Raw genomic sequence first — 26376 nt, 5'->3', positions numbered from 1 at the left:
TGAGCAGTTGGGGCGCTTCTCATATTCTAGAATTCTGAGATAATGGTATTTGGAGAGTGCCGATTGGATTAGAGGGTCTCCTCGAGCAAGAGCAAAAACTACACGTAGTCGGCAGGATTCGAACCTGCGCGGGGAGACCCCAATGGATTTCTAGTCCATCGCCTTAACCACTCGGCCACGACTACACGCCTATGTAAAGTTCTTTCTGTGCCTTTCTTAGTTCCCCCACGTCACAAGCACTATGCTCTTTGTTACTGTTTTTATTCCAAGCCTATTAGGACTGAGACAGGACCGCGAAAACGACAGAATCAAATAGAATTGGAGTCAGCCTTTGCCTTCCGGCCCCGCCTTTTTGGAGATCTTCTCCATTCTCCCAACAGCCTCCGATAACTGAGCCTCCCGGAAGAGGACGCGAAGATGCCTGTGTGGGTCTCTTTCCAGTTCCTGGAGCGCTGTAGGAAGTTGTTTTGAGAAACAGTAGGTGTAACGCTCGGTGATCAAAAAGCTCCGAGGTGGGGCAGGAGTATTTCAGGGCCGAAGATTGAGGAAAATCAGAAAACTCTGGCCCGTACGGGGATCGAACCCGCGACCTTGGCGTTATTAGCACCACGCTCTAACCAACTGAGCTAACCGGCCAGACATGCCCTATTTGCTCCCCGCTTCTCCACTTCTGGTATTCTGTTAGGGAAGGAGCAAATCCAGCCAAAACATGGAAATCACAACCTTGGCGAGTCAAATTAAGATACCCCAATGCCGACTGAAGCCTATCTAACAGCCAAGAAGAAATGCTCTTTAAGTGCTGTAAAGGGGCTTTGCCCTACCTCTCCACCTAGAAGCAAGCAGCTCTCAGCTGAAATGAGAGAACAACAAAACACGTGCAGATCATAATTCTATCCGTTGGTTTGGATGTTCCTGATCTCCTCTTGGGTCAAACGATATACCGAGGCCCTGGGGAAACCCACCGTGCTGACCCTTTATGTGGAGTCTTGACAGTGGAGGAATCCAGAGTCTTCACATGCTCCTCCTAGTGCTTGATGCTTCCCTCCCCACACCCATGCTGTACTTCCCAGTGTCTCTAGGCTCTCATACTTCACTTTTCCCCAGGCCCAGCCTTGCTGAGAGCACCATAGCCATATTCTCCCAACTGCCCTCCACTCCTCAATTTACTCCCTGTGGGATCTGACTTTGGTATCAGTCTGCTGGACCAGAAGCTCTTCTACAAATCGCTTTCCACAATAGTGTAAACAAGGGGTTGAAATGATGAACAAAGGTGCTATAGCCACCAGGGAGTCAGAGAGATTGAGACTGTAGAGATGAACCTAAATGAGAAATGTCCCCAGAGTGCTTTATTGCAGGTCAAAGAACCTGTCACAACATCCTCACAAGGAGCAAGCCTTTTCTGTTCCTCTAGTTCCTGCCACAAAGGAAGATCAAAATGCTTAGGTCCACCTGTGAGTGCAGATGCCTTGACTCTCAAGCAAAGGAAATATCAATAGTGCAGGATTTGCTGTTCCCACAATGTTCCTGAGACAGGCTGGCACCAGAATAAAAGAAATTACAGTGGGGTAGCAGCTGGTGAATCCAAGGATGTGGGGAGTGGCCACAACCACTCCAGGGGGAAAAAGGCCTGAATCCTTCCCTAAGGAAGAATTTTCTGATGATCCTTGTGGTTCAGGTTAACAAGAGGAAGCAAAAGCCCCCAAAGAGATGGGGTACTCTTACTCCTGGATAGAAAGACAGGCCAGTCGGAGCCTGGGATTCACCCGAGTCAGGAGAGGCTCTCCACATTGGAACCGCTGTAGCCGAGGAGGTTCTGAGATTGGAAGAGAAGAAAAACAAACACCACACATGTGGTTTTTAGTATCCACTCACCACTCTTCTCCCCAACTCCAAAAATTCCCTATTGACTCTTTATGCCTCCTCCCTGGGACCCATTTATCTGCACCACCCTTACCTAATGGAGTAATATTAGAGGGTTTCCTCTCAAGCTCAAAAGAAAGCACAATGGGGCGGAGGACAGAGGGGCTGGTACAAAGTGTGTGGAGGTAGAGTGTCAAAGGATCCTCAGTCTTAGCTGAAGACTAGAAAAGGAAACTCCGGGTTAGTCAGAACTCAAGCTCCCAACCTTTTACCAAAGTCCCAGGAAGCTGGGTATCTGAGCCCCTACCTTCCAGTCACATCTCACCTCTAGTTGGGCTCCAGGTTCCATAAATTGCAAGACTACTCTCCCTGGCTTTCGGACAAATTCTAGGAGGGAGGACCACTCATTAGCACACAACCCTAGTGCTGCTGCCACATGATAATCTGTACAGGTCACCATAGCTTCAGCAGTCCCATCCTCTACCAGAAGCCTGGGGGAGAAATAAAAAACTCCCAAGTGGTCAATCTCCTGGATCCAACACACCTCCCTCCCCATCATTCCCAATCTTCAGCTCAGTGTACCCTCATTCATTCTAAAAATATTTATTAAACAATTCCCATGAGCTAGAAATTATGCTAACTCAGAGAAGCTGTTTAACAAGGGAGTAAAACAGTGTGATAGGTGCTCACCTGATGCTGGCTTGGCTTATAGATGCCTGAGTGAAGCAAGTGGGACCCTGACGAAGGCACTTTCCCTGGGATGAAAAAAGTGGTTAGAAAAGTCCTCTTTGTCCCATCACGTCCCTCTGACATTGCACACCCAGCTCATCCTGTTCCCCTCCATACCTGGGGGCAGACACTGGTACAATGAGCACACACCCACTGGAGCTGGAGGCTGACAACAGAAACAACATGGCAAGAAGCAGTGGCCTGGAATGGGCCCCAGCTACTCTGCCGAAGTTCAGCCAGGTAGATGTGAGGCAATGGAGCACTATGGAAACAGAGAAAGAGATGGATCAAGAAACAGGCAGAGGGCTGGGGATGTGGCTCAAGCTGTAGTGCGCTCGCCTGGCATTCGTGCGGCCCAGGTTAGATCCTCAGCACCACATACAAAGATGTTGTGTCCGCCGAAAACTAAAAAATAAATATTAAAAAAATTCTCTCTCTCTCTCTCTTTCTCTCTAAAAACAAAAAGAGAAAGAAACAGGCAGAAGGAACTAGACATGGTAGAATGTGCCTTTAATCCCAGCAAGATGAGGCAGAAAGATCAAAAGTTCAAGATAAACTTGAGCAACTTAAAGCAAGACCCTGTCAAATAATAAAACATAAAAAGGTATGGAGATATAGCTCAGTTGTATAGCACCCTGAGTTCAATCCAAGGGGGGAAAAAAGAGAGAGAGATAAAAAGAAAAAAAAAAAAAAACAGGCAGAAATTAGCAGCCATGGGGATGGAGATAGTTGTGGGTTCCATGTTCTCCTGGAAACCTTATGGCCCCCCCATCCCAATTTTGATTCCTCATCTCCAACAGTCACCAATTATTTATCAGTCTTGAACATAAGATGTTAGCCAAGAAAGAGATATTTACATTTTAGACTGAAAATCCTTCCAAAGTCTAGAATGTTAAATCTTTCTAGGTAAAATTACAGGTATTGGGCATTCTTTATTTGGGATATAAGGAATCCTTCTGACTCAACAGTCATACTGTGATAATGGCAGAAGTTCCAGAGCCAGAGACATGAGTGGGATGTGGGTGTGAGGTCATGAAGTTTAAGAGTCAGGACCTTGGGCTGGGGATGTGGCTCAAGTGGTAGCGCGCTCGCCTGGCATGCGTGCGGCCCGGGTTCGATCCTCAGCACCACATGCCAGCAGAGATGTTGTGTCTGCCGAGAACTAATAAATAAATATTTAAAAAAAAAAAAAAAAAAGAGTCAGGACCTAGATACTGACCTGACTATGGTCTCCGGGGGAAAACTCAGGACCTGCACGTAAGTGGATGACCGGAAGCAACAATAAACATTGTGGGATCTGCAAGAATAGAGAGGGTGAGGAGAAAGTAATCAGAATAGGGTGGGAGCTGGGATTCATGGACCACAACTTATAAGTTGGCTACTCCCCGACTCCCAGGGATGTACTCTGGATCCAGCTCTACCACAGCAAGAGGAATAAGAGAAGGACTGGTCTGCAATATCTCAAGAAGGTGGAAGGCATTTACAACAGACTAACACTGAAAGAAATGGCAAAGAGAAGCTGTCCTTATGCACAGTTTGTGGAGGTTAAGTGTTCAAGAGAAGCACCTAAGTAGGAGAGGAGATGTGACCACACAACACAGATTTTCACCTGGAAACCCTTTTCTCCAGTTGATAAAAGTATACTCGAGCTCCTGGGAGAAGTCCTAGTGGGGGAGGCAAGTGTGGGTCTTCAATATATATGTCCAGGCGAGGGGGGAATTCAGAGTCAACAGTCTCTATAGATACAGTTATCTTCACACACCTTCTTACATCCTCAGTGTTCCCTACAGAAGAAGGGGAGGGTGGCTAGTGGGATCTGTCAGGGCACAAGGTCCCATCATTTTATCATACTTTGCTCCTGAAGGAGCAGTCATTACCAGGCTTTGCGTGCAAAGGGGCTGAAGTGACTCACACATTATCCGTGACAAAATCGCAGCTGAGAAAGACACCAAGGAATCAGTGAGGCTGGAAGGTAAAAGAAATACGCTAGGAACAGAGGTACAAGACCATATAGGACATAAAGGGTCAGTCCAAAGAACAGAAAAAGGAGCGACAGTATCAGCTGAAATATTACAAATAAGATCCCTAGAATACCTTGAGCTCTGCCAAACTCTTCACTAAAACAAGATGTGTGGGAAAAACAGGGTTGTGGCAGTGCATTCAAATCCTGTACAACTCTGTGATGACGCACCCCTATAATCCCAGTTACTTAGGAAGTTGAGGCAAGAGGATCACAAGTTCCAAGCCAGCCTAGGAAATTCAGCAAGACCCTGTATGAAAATTTAAAAAGACTGGGGACACAGTTCAATAGTAGAGGACCCTGGGGCTGGGGATGTGGCTCAAGCGGTAGCGCGCTTGCCTGGCATGGGTACAGCCCGGGTTCGATCCTCAGCACCACATACAAACAAAGATGTTGTGTCCGCCGAAAACTAAAAAATAAATATTAAAAATTCTGTCTCTCTCTTCTTTAAAAAAAATAGTAGAGGACCCGTGGGTTCAAATCCCAGTAATGGGAAAAAAATTTTTTTTTAATTAAAAGAAAGAAACTGACATAACTTTGGAAGCACAGGCTTTACCAAAGACTTTTCCTTCTATCACCACTTGTATTTCCATCTAGAATCTCAGTCTGTCATTTGAGCCTTGGGGTTCAGGCCCCCTCCCTAAAAATATAGGTCCTTGGAAACATTCTTTTTTTGGTGTGGTACCAGGGATTGATCCCACAGCTTGTTAGGCAAATGTTCTACTACTGAGCTTCATCCTCATCTCAAAAAATTCACTTCTGGGGCTGGGGATGTGGCTCAAGCGGTAGCGTGCTCGCCTGGCATGTGTGTGGCCCGGGTTCAATCCTCAGCACCACATACAAACAAAGATGTTGTGTCCGCCAAAATTCACTTCTTTTTTGGGGGGCGGGAGGTACAGAACATATAGAACAAGACTGAACACAAGGGCACTTAACCATTGAGCCACATCCCCAGCCCTTTTTATTTTGAGACAGGGTCTCGCCAAGTTGCTTAGGGCCTCCTGCCTTAGTTTCCTGAGCCATTGAAGGTTACAGGTATGTGCCACTATGCCCAGCTCAAAACATTCACTTCTTATTTTTGTTTTTGGGGGTGTTTTGTGGTTGTTGTTTTTACACATATATGACATTATACATATATGGAGTATAATTTATTCAAATCAGGATCCCATTCTAATTATGGATCTCCATGATGTGGAGTTTCACAGGTGGTATACGAACATAGGAAAGTTACATCTGGTTCATTCTACTGTCTTTAAACATTCACTTCTAATAGATTAATTTCACAAAAATTACAGACAACCCAATGGGATTTTTTTAATACAGGGAGAAATTTCTCCACAGCTTTTTCATTTGTACTTGCAATTACCCCACAAAGCTTATACCAGGATTACTGTTTTTCCTGCAGCCATCAGCTGGCTACTTCTTGCACTAAATGAAGGTCCTTCTCTGTATTTTCAGCACTTTTCCTTATACTTTTGGAGGTTTTTCATATTGCTAAAGCTTTTCCTTAAGTGTAAGAATACCTGGCTTGTGATCATTTCCAAATCTGATGCACTTGGGGAAAAACTCAGTATGAAACACAATTTCCCTCTTGCACTGACATTACCCCTCTACCACATAAATCACATTAAAGAAACATGTTGCCCCACATGGTGATACATGCCTGTAATCCAGCAGCTAGGGAGGCAAAAGGATCACAAGTTCAAAGCCAGCCTTAGCAATTTAGCAAGGCCCTAAGAAACTTAGCAAGATCCTATCTCAAAATAAATAAATAAAAAGTAGTTAAGTGCTGCTGAGTTCAATTTCTGATACCAAAAAAGAAAAGAAACAAAACATGTTAGTTGGGTGTGATGGTACACCTGCAATCCCAGATACTTAGGAGGATCAGGCAGGAGGACCACTTAAGCTCAGGAATTCTAGGTTGAAAAAGAGAACAGACTATTTACCAAACCCAATAAACATGGAGCATGGTCAAATTAACTGAAGGGGCTGGTGGACATTTACTTGGCACTAAGCAAGTTGGTTAGCGAGGATTCAGGCAATGCTTTGGGTATTCCCAGAACATCTGGAGAGCTCTCAAGCTCCAGGGTCCACTCATCCTGGACGGTGAGGCAGGACACACAGCCAGCCAACTCCAGAGGACGCTGAGATGTGCAGGATGACTCTTCCACCTCGAACAACTTTGGTGTCTGCCAGGAAATGGGAAGACTGCCTCTGAGTATGTGCTGGGCAAGAGATGGTTCACAAAAGCTTCCAATGTTGCTTTCTTTCTAGAGCCTGGTGAAGGAAAGGATCTCAACGTAGAGATGCCTTCTAGGTCATCTAAACCCAGCCTTCTTCTAGGAGAGCTGGAAGGGCTAGTATACCCTTTTAACTCCACCCCAAACACAACTTTCTAGGGAAGGGTAAGATGAAATAGGGCACTCACAGCAGGGCCAGGAGCCACAAATCGGTAAACCTGCCCTGGGTGCAAAAACTCAAACCAGCGGACCGAAGAGCCAAGGAAGATGAGAAGAACCTGTGAGGAAGGACAGCAGGGTGCTGAGTCCCAGCCTAGAGCTCAGTGTAGGGAAAGTTAAGTCCTAGAGGCCAGTTTACCTTCTGATCCTTGCTCTCATCTGTCAGGGGCTCAGGCGGGCCCCAACCAGTCCCCTCCTTCCTCTGGGTGCCCCCAAGCCAACAACCTGATACATGGAAACTGAGGGTGGGCTTGGGCAACCCTGAGGTGGCTCCTGAGGAGGCACAAAAATTCCGCTTCATGAGGGCCTCTTTGTGGGACAGCAAGAATAGTCGGCTCTGTCCTATGTGGGGTCCCTCTACACCGGTAGACTCTGTCTGAGGAGGTGCTGAGGAGTGATGAAAGGATCTGGGCACAGGAAGGATCAGGGCATCCTCCAGAAAGAACTGGACGTAGACTCTGTTGGGACAGAGAGAAACAGTGATGTAGGCATTGGATGTTTTTCTCTTTTTTTAAAATGGTACTGAGAATTGACCCCAGGAGTGCTTTACCACTGAGCTATATTCCCACTGTCCCCCAACCCTTTTTTAAAATTTGAGTCAGAGTTTTGCTAAGTTGCTTAGGACCTCACTAAGTTGCTGAGGCTGTTCTGAAACTTGCAATCTTCCTGCCTCTGCCTCCCAAGTCTTGGAATTACAGGTCTGTGCCATTATGCCCAGCCATTGGGTGTTTTCGGCCTCAATATCCCCCAACCTGCACCAGACCCTTCCTTCCTCTCAGACTTAAGAGGACAGTCACTAACCCAAGAAGCCCACCTGGACTGTTGTTTCTGGATGAAACCAGTCATGCCTAGCTCCTTCCAGGAAGGGAAGTTGCTTCTGATGTCCCTCTCTACCACCAACTGGAACTTCTCTGTCCGTATCAGGCAGCCTAGAAGAAAGTCTCTATTTTTGCAAGAAAAGAGAACTGCTCCCCTAACTTGTGAAGGTCCACAAGTGACCACCAGCCCTCAACTCCCTAGAGGGGTGATACCTCCAGGGAGAAACCATCCCATCTGCATGTACAATCCTGTCCCTGGCCTTCCAGTTGAAAAGGCTTTGATTGTACTTTTACACAAATCTTGAAAATGCCAAACAAAATTTCTTCTCCAGGGTTGCCCTGTATGTATCTCCAGTAAGCCAAATAAAACCATTATTTTTCCAAATTAAGAATATTATAAACAAGAATTGTAATTCTGGTGTGTGCTAGGAGCCATGGAGGCAGAAATAAATGTTGGGAATTGTAGTTCTGGCTAGGGGTTCCCTGGCTCCTTTTTTTCCTACTTGCCATATCAGTCTCCCAAACTTCACCCCAAAACTATTATTTTTTTGTTTTGTTTTTGTGGTGGTAGGGATGGAACCCAGGGGCATTCTACCACTGAGCTACACTCACAGTCCTTTTTATTTCAAAACAGGCTCTCACCAAGTTGCTCAGACTGTCTTCAAACTTGTAATCCTCTTACCTCAGACTCCCAAGTGGCTGGGATTATAGTCATGTACCACTGTGCCTGGCCTCTAACCAAAGTTGTTAATTATCATGTTACTTCAGATCTCTAGCAAACTCCTGCAAAAGCTTCCTCCTGGCACCCTTGATTATGAGAACCTCTACCCTATACCACCATCTTTTTAACTCTGAGCTTCATACCTACAAGCTGTGGGTCAGTGAGGGGTTGTGAGTGCTTGGCCAGGAGCAGGCAGGAGAGGGAACCACTTCGGTCCCGAAGTTGCAGACAACCTTTATGAGATGAAGCCACCAGAACCCCGACTAAAGCCTGCAGGAAGAGGAAGGCCAACATATTAAAAACTTAATTAAACCAATATTGAACATTCACTATATGCCAGGCACTGTGTTAAATGGTAGCACTATAAAATGAACAAAAAGCACATGGTCTCTGACCACGAAGCATCTATACTCAAAGAAGACAGACATGAAAAAATACCACAATATACCGCAGTCACACATTTAGTAGGAATAAATAGGGGTTAGAGTTAAGAGACCATGCAGGGGCTGGGAATGTGGCTCAAGCGGTAGCGAGCTCGCCTGGCATGCGTGTGGCCCGGGTTCAATCCTCAGCACCACATACAAACAAAGATGTTGTGTCCGCCGAAAACTGAAAAATAAATATTAAAAAAAAAAAAAAAAAAAAAAAGAGTACAGCGACCCTATGTTAAAAAAAAAAAAAAAAAACAGAGAGAGACCATGCAGGACCTCTTGGGACAAGTTTTTTTTTTTTTTTTTTTTAATTTTAATATTTATTTTTTAGTTTTCGGCGGACACAACATCTTTGTATGTGGTACTGAGGATCGAACCCGGGCCGCACGCATGCCAGGCGAGTGCGCTACCGCTTGAGCAACATCCCCAGCCCGACAAGTTTGGTTTTACTTTATGAATACTAGGAGAACCAGAAAAGGATTTAAGCAAGATAATCCCATAGTCCATGTTAAATTTCTTCTTCTTTTTTAGTACTAGGGAGTGAACCCAGAGCCTCATGCATGCTAGGCAAGTGCCCCATCACTGAGCTTTAGCCATAGCTCCTTTTTATTTTGAGACAGGATCTCATTATGTTGACCAGGCTGGCCTCAAACCTGTGATACTTGCTGAACCTCCCAACTGTTCAGCCATGTGTCATCATACCCAGCTCTAAGTTACATTTTTACCTCACTCTTCCCTTTTTTTTGTACCAGGGGTTGAAAGTAGGGGCACTCAACCACTAAGCCATATCCCTAGCCCTATTTATTATCTATTTATTTATATTTTTTTGGTCATAGGGATTAAACCCAGGGGCACTTAACTACGAAGCCACATCCCCAGCATTTTTTTAAAAGATATTTTATTAGTTATTGATGGACCTTTATTTATTTGTTTATACATGGTGCCGAGAATCGAACCCAGTGCCTCATACATGCAGGGCAAGCGCTATACCACTAAGTACAACCCCAGACCCCCAGCACTTTTTTTATATTTTATTTTGAGACAGGATATCACTGAGTTGCTTAAGGCCTTGCTAAGTTGCTGGGGCTGGCTTTGAAGTCTTGATCCTCCTGCCTTAGCCTCCTGAGCTGCTTGGATTACAGGTATGTGTCACTGTGCCTGGCTTACCTCACTCTTTTGAATTGTCACAGGGAAGATAAGTTGGTGGGGGCCAAGAACAGATGGGGCAGCTAGAAGACTATAGTCTAAATGACAAAAAGTGACAGTGACCTGGACTAGGACAGGGCAATAAGGATGGCAAAAAGAGGTAGTTCCTTAAGCCTGTAGAGCCTCTTACCTTGGCTGGGTGGAAGTCAGAAGGCAGCAGACAGAGCCAGGACCAGGCCAGGCGGTTATTGAGTTGGCATGTGGACAGGTGGGCAGCCTCTGGGAGAGGCAGAAGTACCTTTGGGTCAAAGGAGGCCCAAGCCCTACACCGTCCTTCCTTTTCCAGAGTGTCCAGAGCTGGGAAAGAGTAGGGAATCTGCAGCCGAGCATACTGTCAAGGAGAAGAGAAATCAAATTGTGTCCTCTGTGCCCTGGGGTCCTTCAGTGCATTGGTTCTGCCGCCCACCTTTCCCTGCATCCTCATACTTTCTGGAGGGGACAGTGATGTGGCTCTTCAAGAATCTCTGTATGTGCATTCCGAATGGATCTGCTGGACGGAGCTAGAGCATCCAGGGTGGGAGCCAGGAGTTGTAATCCCAGACTGGGGTTTCCAGGAGAGGAATGCTGCAGGAACTGCTTGTGTCTCAACAAGTGGGGACATAGCCTTGACCAGGGAAAGAAGCACAGTCACTTCCCTCAAAGACCCTGTTCCAGGTTCCTGTTTCCCTTCCAGAGAAAGTATCCTACTCCCGAACCCATACCCTCATCCTTCTCACTTGCAGGCCAGCTCCTCCAGGGCCTTGACAGCCCACAGGTAGAGGGGAAGACCTAACTGCCATTCCCACACCAACTGCTCATACAGGGAAGCCCCATGAGCTTGGTGGGACGACTGTCTTCCAGGCTTCTGACAGGAAAAACCCCGAAGCAGGATAGCTCCACGGAGGCAGGATGCTAGCACTGGTCTTGTTGTCCCTCCACCCACCGACTGGAGGAGGTGAACATCCTGGAGCTGCAAAAAAATGAAAAAGTGAAAAAGCAAAAAGTGAAGACTGAAGTCAGTGACCCCAGGCAGGGTAACTAGTCTCTGCTACCTGGGTTTCAGGAGAAAGGAACACGACTTCCCCTATGTTGGCTACTATTTCCTTTCAGACTTCACACCTCTCCTACCATCACAACCCATTTCCCGAAGTCAGTATCATCTCCCATGTGCTTTAGAAAGCCTTTGCTCTTTCTGAGGACCAGGTAACCCCTGGCTGAATAGGTGTGGCTCTGTCTTCTTCCTAGGCTCCTGGTCCTAGACCTGTGCTTTAGCCATCTCTTCCCCTAATCAGAAGGCCTTCTGTGAAGAAGCTGCTTTGACCCCAACCCCTCCTCCCAGAATTTAAGATTACTCCTTTTCTTTCTAAGCTCTTGTCCAAATCATTTTTTAAGAAAAGCATTTCCTTGAATACTTGTTATTTGTATGTTCTTGCAACAGAGTTTCTCATCCAGCTGCAAAAAACGACTAGCCTATGAAGGTAAGAAAAGTTACTGGGAGGGTCTCTTTGCAATCAGCCCTGATCTCTCACATACCTCCAGGCGGACCCCTGGTCGCATCACCCGCCTGAGGGCACGGAACTGCTGATATGCAAGGCAGAGCCCTAGCTGCCCATCCAGTTCATAGAGGCCAGCAGGCTCATTCAACACACCAGTGACTGTTCCCTGCAAAGAGTCCAGAAGTCCAGTTGGTCACCATCTGCTTACTCTTGTATAACCACATTTCCTGTCCTACAAGCTGTAGGATCTATCTCTTCCTCAGGCTTACCATATAGTTTAAGAGTCTAGAATCCCGCATAAGACCTTTTGGACCCTTCTTGTCCTGGAAGTTGCTGGATGTGGGATGTGATTTGGAATCAGCCTCCAAGAAGGGTCCTTCCAGCTCCAGCTCTTGTACACGTCCTGGTTCCAGCAGCATCAGATGGGAGGAGGAACTGGTCATCCAAACACAGTAATGGTAACCAGGGATCCTGGATACTCGCAGTTGTGTCAGTACATAGGCCTTACCAGGCCAAAGAGCATGGTGCCACACCAGCTGGGCAGGGATCTGGCTTACAGAGAGGTAGGTAACATGGCACATGAGATGCTCCCTACAGCACCATCCTTTTGTCAGTTCCTTCCTATTATAATTTAACCTCAAAGACCTGTTTCTCTTGAGACTTCTATCTTAATTTTCCCTGTTTACCAATTAAATCTTAAGCCACAGAACTTTCAGGATCTCTCCTGTCTCACAGGAGAGGCCAAATATTTCCTAATTCCTTCCACAAGATACAAATCATCCCTAAAACTTCCTTTAGAATACATAAATACTCTATTAAAAAAAATTTTTTTTCAAAAACAGGTTTCCTAAATATGTGTGCTAACATTAACATATAATGCTTTTTGTTTGTTTTAGGTACTAATAATTGAACCCAGGGGTACCCTAACACTGAGCTGCATCCCTAGCCCCCTTTATTTATTTGTTTATTTATAGTTTTTAATTTTTATTACACACTGAGTTTTCCAGAAATGTAAATACCACATAGTTGATAATATATTATACTTTGTTTTTATCAGTACTTTATTTACTTATTTTTTTTGAGAATTTCAATATTTATTTTTCATTTTTCAGTGGACACAACATCTTTGTTTGTATGTGGTGCTAAGATCAAACCCAGGCCACATGCATGCCAGGCGAGCGCGCTACCGCTTGAGCCACATCCCCAGCCCTTATCAGTACTTTATTAAGAATAAAAGAAAACATTTTCAAGAAAAGCACATCATTTATGTCAATGCCTATCATAATATTTTAGGCATAAATATAATATACTAGTATTTATTTTAATCATATCCACAGTGTTTTTCTTTTTTTTTAAATTTTTTTTTAGATGTTGATCAACTTTTATTTTATTCACTTATTTATATGCAGTGCTGAGAATCAAACCCAGTACCTTAAACATGCTAGGCAAGTGCTCTACCACTGAGCCATAACCCCAGCCCTCCACAGTGTTTCTCTATGTGGAAACACATTTTGTTTTCAATATAGTTTCCACCTCACATTTGCTTCAGAATGAATACACATAATTTAATTAGAAATAACTATTCCTTTTTTAACCATTAGATCAATATGTTAATTTTTAGCAATACATTAATGTCTGCATTATATATGAAAGTGGGTTACATAAATACTCTGTTGATAAACATACACCCTTCTTAGCATTTCCCCTCTTCCACCTCATAATATTTCATTTATGTTAACAATATGTGTTAGGTATATATGTATCTAGTATTGGGATAGAGGTCTAGGAAAGTACAATAAACAATTCCCTTTTATCAACCATATTTCAAACCTCTGGTAAACACAGACAGAGTAATAATAAAGTAATAATAAAGCTGTATATTATCAAGTATTGAAAATAACACATTTGATAGGGTTTCTTTTTTTTTAATATTTATTTTTTATTTTTCGGAGGACACAACATCTTTGTATGTGGTGCTGAGGATCGAACCTGGGCCACACGCATGCCAGGCGAGCACACCACCGCTTGAGCCACATCCCCAGCCCTTGATAGGGTTTCAATATGCATTTGGAAAAGCCAGGCATGGTGGCACTGCCTTTAATCCCAGCTACTCAGGAGTCCGAGACAGGAGGAAAGCAAGTTCAAGGCCAACCTGGCAACTTAGTGAGACCCTGAGTCAAAACAAATCAAAATAAAGGACTGGGGATGTAACTCCATGATAAAGTAACTCTGGGTTCAACCCCTAACACTATAAGGGGAAAAAAAGGCCGGGTGAGAGGTGGGGGACAGATTATCAGGATGGACTGAATGACCAGGGAAGCCTATTGAACGAAGACGAATTAAACTGGGCCCTGAAGAATAATATAGCTGAGTAACCCTTATCTGAAATACCTGTGACCATAAGTGTTTCAAATTTTGGATTTTTTTTTTTAAGATTCTGGAATATCTGCATATTCATATACAAAATGTCTTGGGGATGGAACCCAAGTCTAAACTTTAAATTCACTTATGTTGTACATATACCTCATACATATAGACTGAAGGTAGTTTTATCTGATATTTTTAGTGCACCTGTGTTCTAACTTCAACCCATCACATAAGGTCAGGTATGGAATATTCCACTTATAATCTGATGTTGGAGTAGTTTGGATTTCAGACATGGAATGGTCTACCCATGGTTTTTATAAGTGTAAAAGGAAGAGACTAGCACTTGAACGAGGAGGCAACAACAAAAAATGCTCACAATTCTGAATGTACAAGGCACAATTTGGGGGCAGTGAAAACACAGGTGAAGTGAGAAAAGGGAATGTTCTTGGGGTTATAAGAGGAAAAAAACAGGAGCACCACGATGAAAAAAGTCCAGAAATGCCATGCAGGGCATAATATGAACTAGAGAAAGGCAACTGCTAAAGAAATTGAAAAAACTTTTTCCTCAGGGAGTTTTATGGATAAAACTGCTCATGAATATAACTATCTTCTAGGGCATGCTCCTCCCACAGACAGAAAAGCACTGCTGCCATTCTCAGAGGCTTCAAAACACACTCATGACACTTGAACTTCACAATCATCTTGCTCAACTTCACAAAACTCCATTCTACTCAAAACCCAGCTGAGGGGTTGGGGTTGGGGCTTAGTGCTAGAGCGCTTATCTCACATGTGTGAGGCACTGGGTTTGTTCTTCAGCACCACATAAAGACAAATAAATAAAAAAAAGTATTGTGTCCATCTACAACTAAAAAAATACATATATTAAAAAAAGAAAAAAAAGCTGGGCAGGGTGGCAGGGTGACACCGACCTGTAAGTAATCCTAGCGGTTTGGGAGGCTGAGGCAGGAGGATCATGAGTTCAAAGCCAGCCTCAGCAATGGCAAGACACTAAGCAAGTTCAAGGCCAGCCTGGCAACTTAGTGAGACCCTGTCTCAAAACAAATCAAAATAAAGGACTGGGGATGTACCTCAGTGGTACATACCCTGTCTCTAAATAAAATTCAAAATAGGGCTGGGGATGTGGCTCAGTAGTAGAGTACCCCTGAGTTCAATCCCTTGTACCAAAAACAAAACAAAACAAAACAAAAAAACTAAAACCCAGCTGAATCTCACCAATCAGACCGTGGACATCACATCTCATCTTGAAATACTGCTAGACTTACTTAAAACTTATTGCTTGCTGGGCATGATGTCACACATCTGTCATCCCAGCACCTCAGGAGGCTGAGATAGGAGGGTCACAAGTTCAAGGCCAGCCTCAGCAACTCAGCAAGGTCCTAAGCAACTTAGTGAGACCCTGTCTCAAAATATAAAGGGCTGGGGATGTAGCTCAGTGGTAAAATCCTTGAGTTCAATCTCCAATACCCCTCCGACCCTCCCCTAAAACTTATTGCTTCAGGAGCTAAGGGGTATAGCTCAGTGATAAAGTGTTTGCCTCATATGCACCAACCCCTGGGTTTGATTCCCAGCACTGAATTTTGTTTGGTCATCCTAAAGCAGGAGAAAAATAAGTGATTTTGGTAATTTTTTGGGTTTTTCATGGGAATTTTTTTTTCTCAGTATGGGAATGGACCCAGGGCCTTACACATGCTAGGTATGTTAGAGTATAGTTACCTATACTCTACTGTGGAAATATAATAACAGCCCCTGGCAATTTTTAAAAATGTCAAATACAATGAAAAGGCCACCCACTCAAATGAACTGCACAGCAGCAAAATCTATTCCCTACCTGCTTACAGACAACAACACTATCTAGAATCTTCCTTCTATGGTACTGTTCCAGAAAACAAGTCTCCCCCGCTGTCCTCCTTTCCTTTCTGGTTCCTGCTACAATGTTATTTCTATTAGAACACCTTCCATACTGAAAGGCCCCTGAATGGATCCTAATCCTCACCTGGACGATAATGGACACATGGTTGATGGCTTGGCTAACAGCTGGGGATAATTCACCAAGAGAGAGGATAAAGTATGCTTTCTTTTTACTTTTCACCAGAGCACTCAATCGAATCAGCTTCCCGGCCAGATTTTGCTTCTCACCTCTGAGCTTGCTTCTAAGAAGGAAGAGAAAGGAAAGAATGAAGGTCCGCCCTCCCCAACTTTTCTTTTTCCCTTTATACAAATGTCTTCCCTCATTGTAAGGAACAATCTGGTAAAAGGTAAAACGTCCAAAGCCCAAAGTATTATTCTAAAATCCTTCAAATTCTGCTTGCCTTCGAAGAATCCTCCTACTAACAGTCTTAATATTTTAAGCCTCCATTGTTCCCTTGATTAGGAACATTCCATTTATATGATTATCAAAACTATTATTTCCCTCTCTTCAATGAATCACCATCATCCTCCAAGCTTTACAATATTTTTTCTTTCTCTACAGGGGAAGACTTACCTATGCCTGAGCAGGCAGGATGCAATCTGTGGGTATAAGACAGGGATGGGTGTGAGAGGGCCAGGACTGATAGTCAAAGGAAATACTGGTACAGGAGCTTCCCAGAGCTCCAAGTGCCCTTCCTTTGAGGAATTCCACCTGGCAGGAGGGAGGTAACTCCAACTGGGGAACAGGAAGAGATGGCCCAACCAAGAAAGGTCCAGGTCTATGAGCTAGGAAAAAGCCAAGAGCACAGGTTAACCCGGACCCTAGTATCCAATCCACCTCTTCTATATATTAGCTACCTTGCTGCCTAGGCACCATTCCAATTTGGATCTGAAGTATCTGACCTTCCCTTTCTGCTTACCTCACAGCCCAGGCTACCAGTGTTATCTCTCACGTAGAGGCTTCCATTCCTGCATCCTTGTTCCTCTGAAAGGTCTGTTAATGTTCCTACAAGTAACAGTCGCTCCCGGGGAAGAGGGACCCCATTTGGCCTAGCCTCTGGGGCCCATGTCTGGTATGCAATGCTGCTCCAGGACAGATGGCTGCAGCATGGGAGATGCTGATAGGTCCTGAGGTTCTGTACTGAGACAAAGCTGGAGAGTGAAGAAAGCAGAGGTTTTGCAAAACGAGTTTAAGTCTAGGATACCCTCAACCCTGACTTATCCCCAAGAGAAAGGAAGGACTGAAAGGGAATATGACTAGACATGAGTTTATTTGCTTGAGTGAAAAGGAAACATTGGGAGGGGGAAGGTCTAAGAAAAAATAAAGATGAGGTCTGGGCCCAGTGACTGGAAAAGATCCAGGGAATGCAAGAAGAAAGTCTGCATCGAATATTTTGAAAAATATGGTGCCAGGGAGAACATGAAGTAGGAAAGTGGGGGAGGGGGCCCTGAAGAAATGAGTGTGTGTGGAGAATACTTTACAGATATCACAAATAGCTCCCCTGAAAGCATCTCAGCTCTTAGCTCCATAGAGAACTCCAATGGCCCCAGCCAAGTTTCCTGCATAGTATGGAATATCACAGTACTAGAGACCAGCTGGGAAGCTGAGGCTGAGATGGTGGGTACTGGATATGATACAAATAATAGTTAAATTATCAATGGGGGTATAGCTCAGTGGTACAGCACGTACTTAGCACGTATAAAGCCTGGGGGCCAATCCCTAGCACCAAAAAAAAAAAAAAAAAAAAGCTGGGTGCAATGGTACACACATACCTGTAATCCCAGCAACTTGGAAGGTTGAGGTACATGATCACAAGTTCAAGGTCAGTCTTAGCAACTTAGCAAGGACCTAAGCAGCTTAGTGAGATCCTGTCTCAAAAATCTCAAAAAATAAAAAATATAAAGGGCTGGAGATGGCCAGATGCAGTGGTGCACACCTGTAATCCCAGCAGCTTGGAAGGCTGATACAGGAAGATCACCTCAGCAATGGTGAGGCACTAAGCATCTCAGTGAGACCCTGTCTCTAAATAAAATACAAAACAGGTCTGGGGATGTGGCTCGGGTAGCGCGCTTGCCTGGTATGCGTGCGACCCGGGTTCAATCCTCAGCACCACATACAAACAAAGATGTTGTGTCCGCCAAAAACTAAATGTTAAAATTTAAAAAAAATAAAAAATAGACTACTTAGGGATAGATGTGTAGTAAAAATGTAAACATATTCATGGGAATAATATACCTCATGTTTAAGACAGGTTTTTTTTTTAATATTTATTTTTCAGTTGTGGTTGGACATAATACCTTTATTTTATTTATTTATTTTTGTGTGGTGCTGAGGATCAGACCTAGGGCCTCCAATGTGCTAGCCAAGCCATCTATCGCTGAGCCACAACCCTAGCCCCAAGGGGTTTGTTTTTGTTGTTGTATTTGTTTTGAGATATAATTGCTTGTTGTCAAGATATCCTTGCTAAGTTGTCAAGGCTGACCTCAAACATGTGATCCTCCTGACTCAGCCTCACAAATAGCTAGGATTATAGATGTGGATAACAGAACCTGTCTCCAAGATAATGGTCATTTCTATGAGGAGGTAAAAAAGTTTCTTTCTGCAGAACTTTTCAGAGCTCTGGATATATTAATAAGCCCTGTGACTCGCCCAGAGAATGTTATTATATTCAGAACCTCTCAATTTATTTAGCCATGAAATTCTTTTCTTGTGGTATTTTATTAACATTGCCTCGTACAGTTTATGAAATGGTAGTGTAGAAGAAAACCCAAATTAATTTTTAAAAAAGCTCAGAAACCTAACTTCAGGTCTTAAAAACAATAATCCATATTTCATAAAGTCAACATCTCTTTGTATCTAAGTTTCCAAATACACAAAAATGAAAAGAACACCAGCTTCTCTCCCCACTTTGAGAGCTCTTTTTCCAAATTTTCTATTTTTCCCACTTCTTTCTTCCTCTCCTTTTCCGTAAACTTGACTTAAGCCAATTTAGGAGAATTTTAGGAAAAGGAATGTTAGATGGAGAATAGGAAAGTTCTACAGAAGAGGTTGTATTTAGACCACTGTGTTCTCCACTCACTCTTTTCACGTCCCCTCTTTATAACTATAGGTAATTCCTTCTTAATCCCAAATTCATTCTTCCTGCCAACCTCCACTTTCATACCTGTAGCTGAGGGGCAGTGTAAAACCTTGGTTCTTCCCCTGGGACAACCAAACAGTCTTCACACAGTCAATCACTGACTGAGTGAACTGGACATTAGGTCCCTTGCCAGTTGGACAAAGGCTCTCTTGGATGAAGGTCTGGGCAGCTTCAAGCCAGGCTTGCTCCTGAGGAAAAGTAAATCTGATTATAACATTTTAATGACTATTCTGGCCCCAAGGAATCTTTTGGGAATAAAGGAATAGGGGGAAAAAAATCCAGAGGGCATAAGAAATGAAGATCAAAAGTATAGTTATTTAGAACTTGAAGCCTTAAGTCTTAGTTCAGGGCAGGAATGTAGTTCCCTGGTAGAGCACTTGTCTAGTCTGTGCAAGGCCCTAGACATTCTATCCCTAGCACTGAAGAAAAAAACAAAAACAAAAGGAAAGGACATACTATCCTATAATACATAAAAATATGCCTCCTGATAGTGGACAATACACAAAAAAAGACATAAGCAGAATATAATTTGTAATCATTTCTTTTTTCTGTTGTGTGGATTTGAGTTACTAAAAGCTAAATACACACAAAAATATACTGGCCTCAAACTTAGGATCCTCCTGCCTCAGTCTTCCCAGTCCTTGGGATTACAGACATGCATCACTTAGCCTAGCTCTTCTAGCACTCTTTAATGCTCTGTTCACTAACTTAGCATACAGAACAAACAAAAAATATTGTTTTATCCGAAACTAGAATGCACTCCTTAAGTCTTTCCTTTCCTAAACAAGATCAGTCCTTCAGATTCTCTTTATTATCTTTTTTATCCTGTCTTCACCTCTGGAACCTTCAACACTGCTGCCATCCTTGGGGCCACCATCCTCTTTCAGTGCATTTCAACCATAGCTTTCCAACTCTCCACACTGCAACTTAAGCAAAGTAAAACCCAAATCTCACCTACTCTTCTGCTCCAAATCCGCCAAACAACTCCCAGTAAAAAGTGCTGTTCAGCAAGACATGGATCCTTCCAAAGCCCATTCCCAGCTGAACTTATTTTTTCTAAAGACACCTACTCTCTCTCTTGCTGTTCAACAAGTATTTACTTGCGTCCACCTTGTAACGTCTGCAGTGTGGTCTTGCTTTGCTAACTACTCCTACACACACTGCTAGACTGAAGCTTTTCCTTTTCCTGTACAGCTGCGTCAGGGGTCTCCTTCAGAAATCCACATCCCCAAGCTCCCCCATTAACCTGCTCCTGGTTTGCCACTAGAGTGGATGGGGACGCGCTTAAGGTTCATAGCGGGCGCCGCACCAATAACCTAAAAATATTCGCAGAACCAGTGAGAGAAGTAGGAGCAAACTGACTGACAGTCCCCTCACCCCGCGACCACGACCAGGAGTGTCGAGAGGGCAGAGAGACATAATGGAAGCAACATGAGCGGAAATAAAATCTAAATCAAGGAAAAAGGGGCAGGGGGACCAGAAAGCAGCACTCACGGAGCTAAGAGCCTGAGCCTGGCCAGCCGCCATGATGCGCCAAAGCTCCGCCCCTGAAAAACGCGCGAACGCGGGGCGCAGGAGACCACCGGAGGCCTCTTGATGGCGTCATCTGAGCGCGCCCTGGCTCCTCCCACTTCACGTCCTCAGGATCCTTCTCAGTTTTTCTGGCTGGGCTCCCCAAGTTCGCCATCTCAGTTCTACCGTGATTTCCTGTCTGGCGTTTTTTAGACTTCCACGTGGGATGTTGTGGGAGAGCTCAGAAGCTCAGACACCGCCCACATGATTGATAATTCCTAAGCATCTTTCAGTCTTCCTGATCTTGCCGGAGAAGAGCTTCCTCCTTAATGCAGTTAGATCACGTGGTCCATACTTGTGTCATGGCCTTAACTCACATAGAATTTAACTCTTCCCCCACTCGATTGTGAGCTCCCAGAAGTCAAGAACTTTGTTCTATCTTTGTATTCTGGTGCCAGGAATAGTACTTGTTGCTTAAAAAAAAAACAATTGACGAAAAATTGTGGATTAATGAAAACTTCCTGATCTTCCAATTCAGTAGACCCGCCAGTCAGTGCACAGCTTTGTAGACTGTGGAGAGCACAGAGGCAAAATATGTAGAATGTTAATAATAAGTTTATGAAAAGAAAAGTAGAAAATGCAGGGGGGTGATGTGTTTCATTTGCATAATGAAAGTCTTACTGAAAAGACTAAAAAAAAAAAAAAAAAAAAAGTAAAGCGTTGAGTGAAGCCCTTGCAGTGGTCCACACCTGTAATACTAGCTACTTGAGAAGCTCAAGTGGGAGGATTGCAAGTTCAAAGCCACTCAGCAAAACCCTGGAATTATTGTCTCAAATAAAAAGAGCTGAGCCTGGTGATGCCTGAAATCCCAGCGACTGGGGAGGCTGAGGCATGAGGATGGAAAGTTGAAGGTCAGTATCCATATTTGATAGAGACCCTCAGCAACTTGGGAGCCTAGAGCCTAAGCCCTAGGCATGGTCACCATTGTTGGGCGGTGGCTCGGCCCTGTTCTGGCTCTGTGCCCAACATTATTTATTTTACTTATTATTTATAAATAAGAGAGTTTGGAGGACTAGCATGGGGGTGCACACTTGTAATCCCAGAGGCTTGGGAGGCTGAGGCAGGAGGATCATAAGTTCAAAGCCAGCCTCAGCAATTTAAGGAGGCCCCAAGCAACTTTGTAAGACTCTGTCTCAAAATAAATAAATAAAAAGGGCTGAGGCTGTGTCACAGTGATTAAGCATGTGTACATTCAATCCTCAGTACTAAAAAAAAGTGGGGTTGGGGATGTAACTCAATGGTAGAGCACCCCTGGAATCAATTCCCAGTACTGAAAAAAACTTGAAGATTTGAAGGAGGTGAAGGATATGAATGTTGGGAATCAGGGAGAACAAACTGAGGGAACAAGGACAAAGACCCTGTGGTGGGAAGAAATGAAGGAAGTCAATGAGGCTAGAGGGGAGGAGTAGAAATTAAACAGCTACCAGACAGAGGCATTTAAGGCTGCAGTAAGTATAAGCCTGCTTCAAATCATTTTCAGAATGAGAACAAGCCTCAATTATAAAATAGTATAAACATTTTAGATAACAAGAATGCTCTAGTTTTTTAATGGGAGAATAAAAAGCCTTCAACTTGACAGGTGCAGTGGTGAGCTCTGGAGACTGAGGCAGGAAGATTACAAGTTCAAAGCCAGCCTCAGCAATTTAGCATAGACTATCTCTAAATAAAATGTAAGAAAGGACTAGGACTCTGGTTAAGTGTTCCTGGGTTGAATCCCTGGTGCCAAAAACAAAAAAACAACAACTAATTCTACATCTACAAAACCAACTAAGTCTACCTCCTCATTCAACTTGTTTGCTTTTTTTTTTTTTTTTTTTTTTTTTGAGGGGGTACTAAGGACTGAATCCAGGGGCACGTAACTACTAAGCTATATCCCAGGTCCTTTATGTTTATTTATTTATTTTTATTGTGAGACAGGTCTTGCTAAGTTGCTGAGGCTGGCTTCAAACTTGTGATACTTAACCTTCCCAGTCACTGGCATTACAGGCATTCACCACTAAGACTGGCTCAACTTATTTAAAAAAAATTTTTTTTAATTTTTACTATGGTCATGCACCACCACAACCAGTTCAACTTTATTTTTGTTTGTTTTGCAATGCTGGGACTCTAAGCCAGGGCCTACATGTATATGAGGCAAGTGCTTCGGTACTGAGCTACAGCCCCAGCTCCTTAACTTCACTTTTGGTGGAGATCTTCTCTCTATTCTATATTTGATGCACTAGATATGCACTGTGATGACAAGTTCTTTTTTTTTTTTTTTTTAGAAAGAGTGAGAGAGAGTGAGAAAGAGGGAGAGAGAGAGAGAACTTTAATGCATATTTTTTCAGTATTTGGCGGACACAGCATCTTTGTCTGTATGTGGTGCTGAGGATCGAACCCGGGCCGCACGCATGCCAGGCGAGCGCGCTACCACTTGAGCCACATCCCCAGCCCTGACAAGTTCTTTATATAAGAAATTTTGGGAGTTAAGTGCAGTGGCATGTGCCTGTAGGCCCAGCTACTGGGAGGCCAAGGCTGGAAGGATTGCTAGAGGAGAGGAGTTCAGGGCCAGCATAGGCCACACAGTGAGACCTCATCTCAAAAAATAAATAAATAATAGACAAATAAATAAATAAATATAAAATAAAAACAAAACCTTACTGGACATCAAATGAATATTTGTTTTGTAATTATTTATTATTTTCCATATTACATTAGACATATGCTACTTAGCTTTCAACCAGAAGAAGGAGGAAGAAGCAGAATGAATGAATGAATGAATGAATAAATAAATAAATAAGTAAGTAAATCTACTAGAAGCTGAAACTGAAATTCTCCCATGCCACTATCCACTGACATTTTTATTAAAGCATTTATTGGACCTAGCCAAGGCCCCTAACCTAATCTTTTTGCTTTCAGTATTTTCTCAACTCTGACAGACTCTCCTCTATTTATTTATAAATACAAGGATGTGCCTCATATCTTGGGATTTACCTTTTATTTTTTCCTCTAGTGGCCCTGGGCCTCATACAGTAGGTACTGTACCATTCAACTACATCCCTAGTTTTTTTCTTTATATAATGTTTTTAAAATGTTTTGTTGTTGTTGATGGACCTTTATTTTATTTATATGTGTGCTGAGAATCAAGCCCATATACTAGGCAAGTGCTCTCCCACTGAGCTACAACCCCTGCCCCGTCCCTAGTCCTTTCTAATTTTTACTTTGAGTCAAGGTTTCACTAAGTTGTCCAGGATGGCCTTGAATTTAAGACTATTGCCTCAGCTTAGATCCCAAGTATCTGGGATCACAGGTGTGCACTACCACATCTGGCCTAGGATTTACTTTTTTTTTTATTTTTATTTTTTAGTAGTAGGTGGACACAATATCTTTATTTAATTTTTATGTGGTGGTGAGGATCATGTTTGCTAGGTGAGCACTTTACCACTTTACCACTGAGCTACAAACCCAGCCCCTGGGATTTATTTTTGATGGTTTATAGAAGGAAGAGCTAAATTTGGGCTATAGTGGTTGCAGAAAGCTGTATTGAATCCACCACCACCCCATAGTTAAGATTTATTTTTTGCAGTGCTAGGGGAAGAACCCAGGGTGCTCTAATGGTAGTCAAGGACTCCCATGAAAAACAAGGCCTCTTAGAATTAAGGGACAAATAAGACAGTCAAGCTAGTTCTCAGTCTCTCTCTCTCTCTCTTTTTTGGTATGAGGGATTGAACCCAGGGGCACTTAACCACTGAGCCACATGTCCAGCCCTTTTTAATATTTTATTTAGAGACCCTCTCACTGAGTTGCCTAGTGCCTCACTAAATTGCTGAGGCTGACTTTGAACTCATGATCCTTGTGCCGAAGCCTCCTGAGCCACTAGGATTACAGATACACCCCATTGCACCAGGATAGTTATGAATTTTATAAGGTTAATAGTCATACCAGAACATTAGGATTTAAAAAGTGCATCAGTTTTCAAGGCCATGGGAGTGAGGTAGGATGGAAGAAATAAGGATAGGTAAAAAGATAAATAGGGAAGGCAAGAGGAACTAGAGCTTTAAATCTAAAAACTTCATGACTGACCTCACCTTCACACCCACATCTATTTCCTTCCAGATCTGAATTCTTAAAAAGTCCAGTTAATCTTAGAGTACTGTAAATCCAGTTAATTAGTGCCTATGTACTTTGCTAGTTTACAGAATATATTTTTATACTGATTAAAAGAAGCTTAAAGTGGGGTGGGGCATGCTGGCTCAGGCCTATAATCCCAGCAGCTCAGGAGGCTGAGTCAGGTTTATCAAGTTCAAAGCCACCTTCAGCAATTTAGTGAAGTCCTAAGCAACTCAGTGAGACCCTCTCTCTGAATAAAATATAAAAAAGGGCTGGGGATGTGCCTCAGTAGTTAAGCACCCTTGGTTTCAATCCCCAGTCAAAACCGACCAAACAAACAAACAACAAAAGAAGAAATAGCTTGTCATATAGCCAGGTATGGTGCACACCTGTTATCCCAGCAGCTCAAGAGGCTGAAACAGGAGAATCACAAATTCAAAGCCAGTCTCAGCAAATTAGCAAAGCCCTAAGCAAATTAGTGAGACCCTGTCTCAAAATAAAAAATAAAAAGGGCTGGGGACATAGCTCAGTGGTGAAACACCTGTGGGTTCAATCCTTGGTTCCAAAATAACTAACTAAATAAAAGAAGATTAAAGAGAGATATTGATAGACACATAATATTGAAGCCAGATTTAAAGATAGATAGTTAGTGTAGTTAGGTAAATCGATTCTAATATAGAGTAAGATAAATAAAATGGAGGCCATTATGGAGAATGGAGTCCAGGAAACCAGAGCAGCACTTGGGGAAATTGAAATGTTAATGTCCCCAAGGCTAGAACCCTTCCTAAGGAACTGTTAAAGAGACAGCTCCCAGCAAACAGGGAAGTGTTAATGAAACTACCCCAGGCCCTTCCTGCCCACATTACTCCTTCAGCCCACCTATCTCCTGCCTTTTGGCCTTCTCACTTGCATTCTAACACTGCAGGATAAAGAAACAAAAGATTTGAATGTGGGAAGACTAAAAGAAGAATTTAGGATAAAAAAGGGAAGACCTCCCCCTTCCACAGATTTAGCCTTTCAGGTCTCCTTCTTCCTCCAGGATAAAGCCTTCCACTTTCCACTCTACACTTGCCTTAGCGTGCTTCTCTGGTGTTGGAAGCAAGGACTGTCACCGGTAAACAGCCTCAGCAAGTGTGAGGCACTAAACAACTCAGTTCAGACCTTGTCTCTAAATAAAATACAAAATAGGGCTGGGGCTCAGTGGTTGAGTGTCCCTGAGTTCAAGCCCTGGTATCCCTCAATCCACATACATACATACATAAATGGCTGAGGTTGGCTTTGAACTTGTGATCTTTTTCTCTCAGCCTACCTAGCCCCTGGGATTACAGTTCTAGGCCACCACACCCAGCTGAAATTAGGCTATTTATAGGGTAGGTTTGGCTAACAAAAGACAAAGACAATTTGCACAGGAATAGGAAGAAAGAAAAAAGGAAACAAACAAAACAAAACAAAACAAAATTTACATGGAGATGAGAGAGAAGGAAGAGAGAATCCAGTAATTATTTTCTTTTAACACTGTACTTATGATGGTGGGTGCCTCCAGCTCCTGTTAACATTATT

General features: G+C 43.3%; 1 protein-coding gene and 2 non-coding genes across 4 annotated transcripts; all 3 read right to left on the bottom strand.

Annotated features, from left to right (window-relative positions):
- Positions 1-5: 5 nt before the first annotated feature.
- On the bottom strand, positions 6-20734 carry Ctc1 (CST telomere replication complex component 1). Of its 2 annotated transcripts, XM_026390661.2 has the most exons (23): positions 20650-20734; positions 19180-19343; positions 16936-17167; positions 16590-16615; positions 16101-16257; positions 11989-12267; positions 11757-11885; positions 10961-11193; positions 10671-10848; positions 10375-10575; positions 8751-8877; positions 7883-7997; positions 7208-7526; positions 7038-7127; positions 6614-6798; positions 4502-4554; positions 4199-4373; positions 3809-3886; positions 2707-2851; positions 2551-2615; positions 2186-2351; positions 1955-2081; positions 6-1813 (listed from the first exon to the last, which is right to left on the bottom strand). In XM_026390661.2, the coding sequence occupies exons 1-23, from the start codon at positions 20680-20682 to the stop codon at positions 1719-1721; spliced, it is 3372 nt and encodes a 1123-aa protein (XP_026246446.2). In that variant the 5' UTR covers positions 20683-20734; the 3' UTR covers positions 6-1718. The 2 variants fall into 2 exon arrangements, with proteins under 2 accessions (XP_026246446.2, XP_026246447.2); XM_026390662.2 differs by lacking the exons at positions 1955-2081; positions 2186-2351 and having other exon boundaries at positions 16590-16801.
- Trnas-aga (transfer RNA serine (anticodon AGA)) lies at positions 104-185 on the bottom strand. The gene has a single exon. It is a non-coding gene; the product is annotated as a tRNA-Ser (tRNA).
- Trnai-aau (transfer RNA isoleucine (anticodon AAU)) lies at positions 563-636 on the bottom strand. The gene has a single exon. It is a non-coding gene; the product is annotated as a tRNA-Ile (tRNA).
- Positions 20735-26376: the final 5642 nt, after the last annotated feature.

Source organism: Urocitellus parryii, chromosome 7, assembly GCF_045843805.1.
Source record: "Urocitellus parryii isolate mUroPar1 chromosome 7, mUroPar1.hap1, whole genome shotgun sequence".
Taxonomy (NCBI): domain Eukaryota; kingdom Metazoa; phylum Chordata; class Mammalia; order Rodentia; family Sciuridae; genus Urocitellus; species Urocitellus parryii.
Note: the sequence above shows the minus strand (reverse complement) of the source record. Positions and strands in the feature narration are given on the sequence as shown.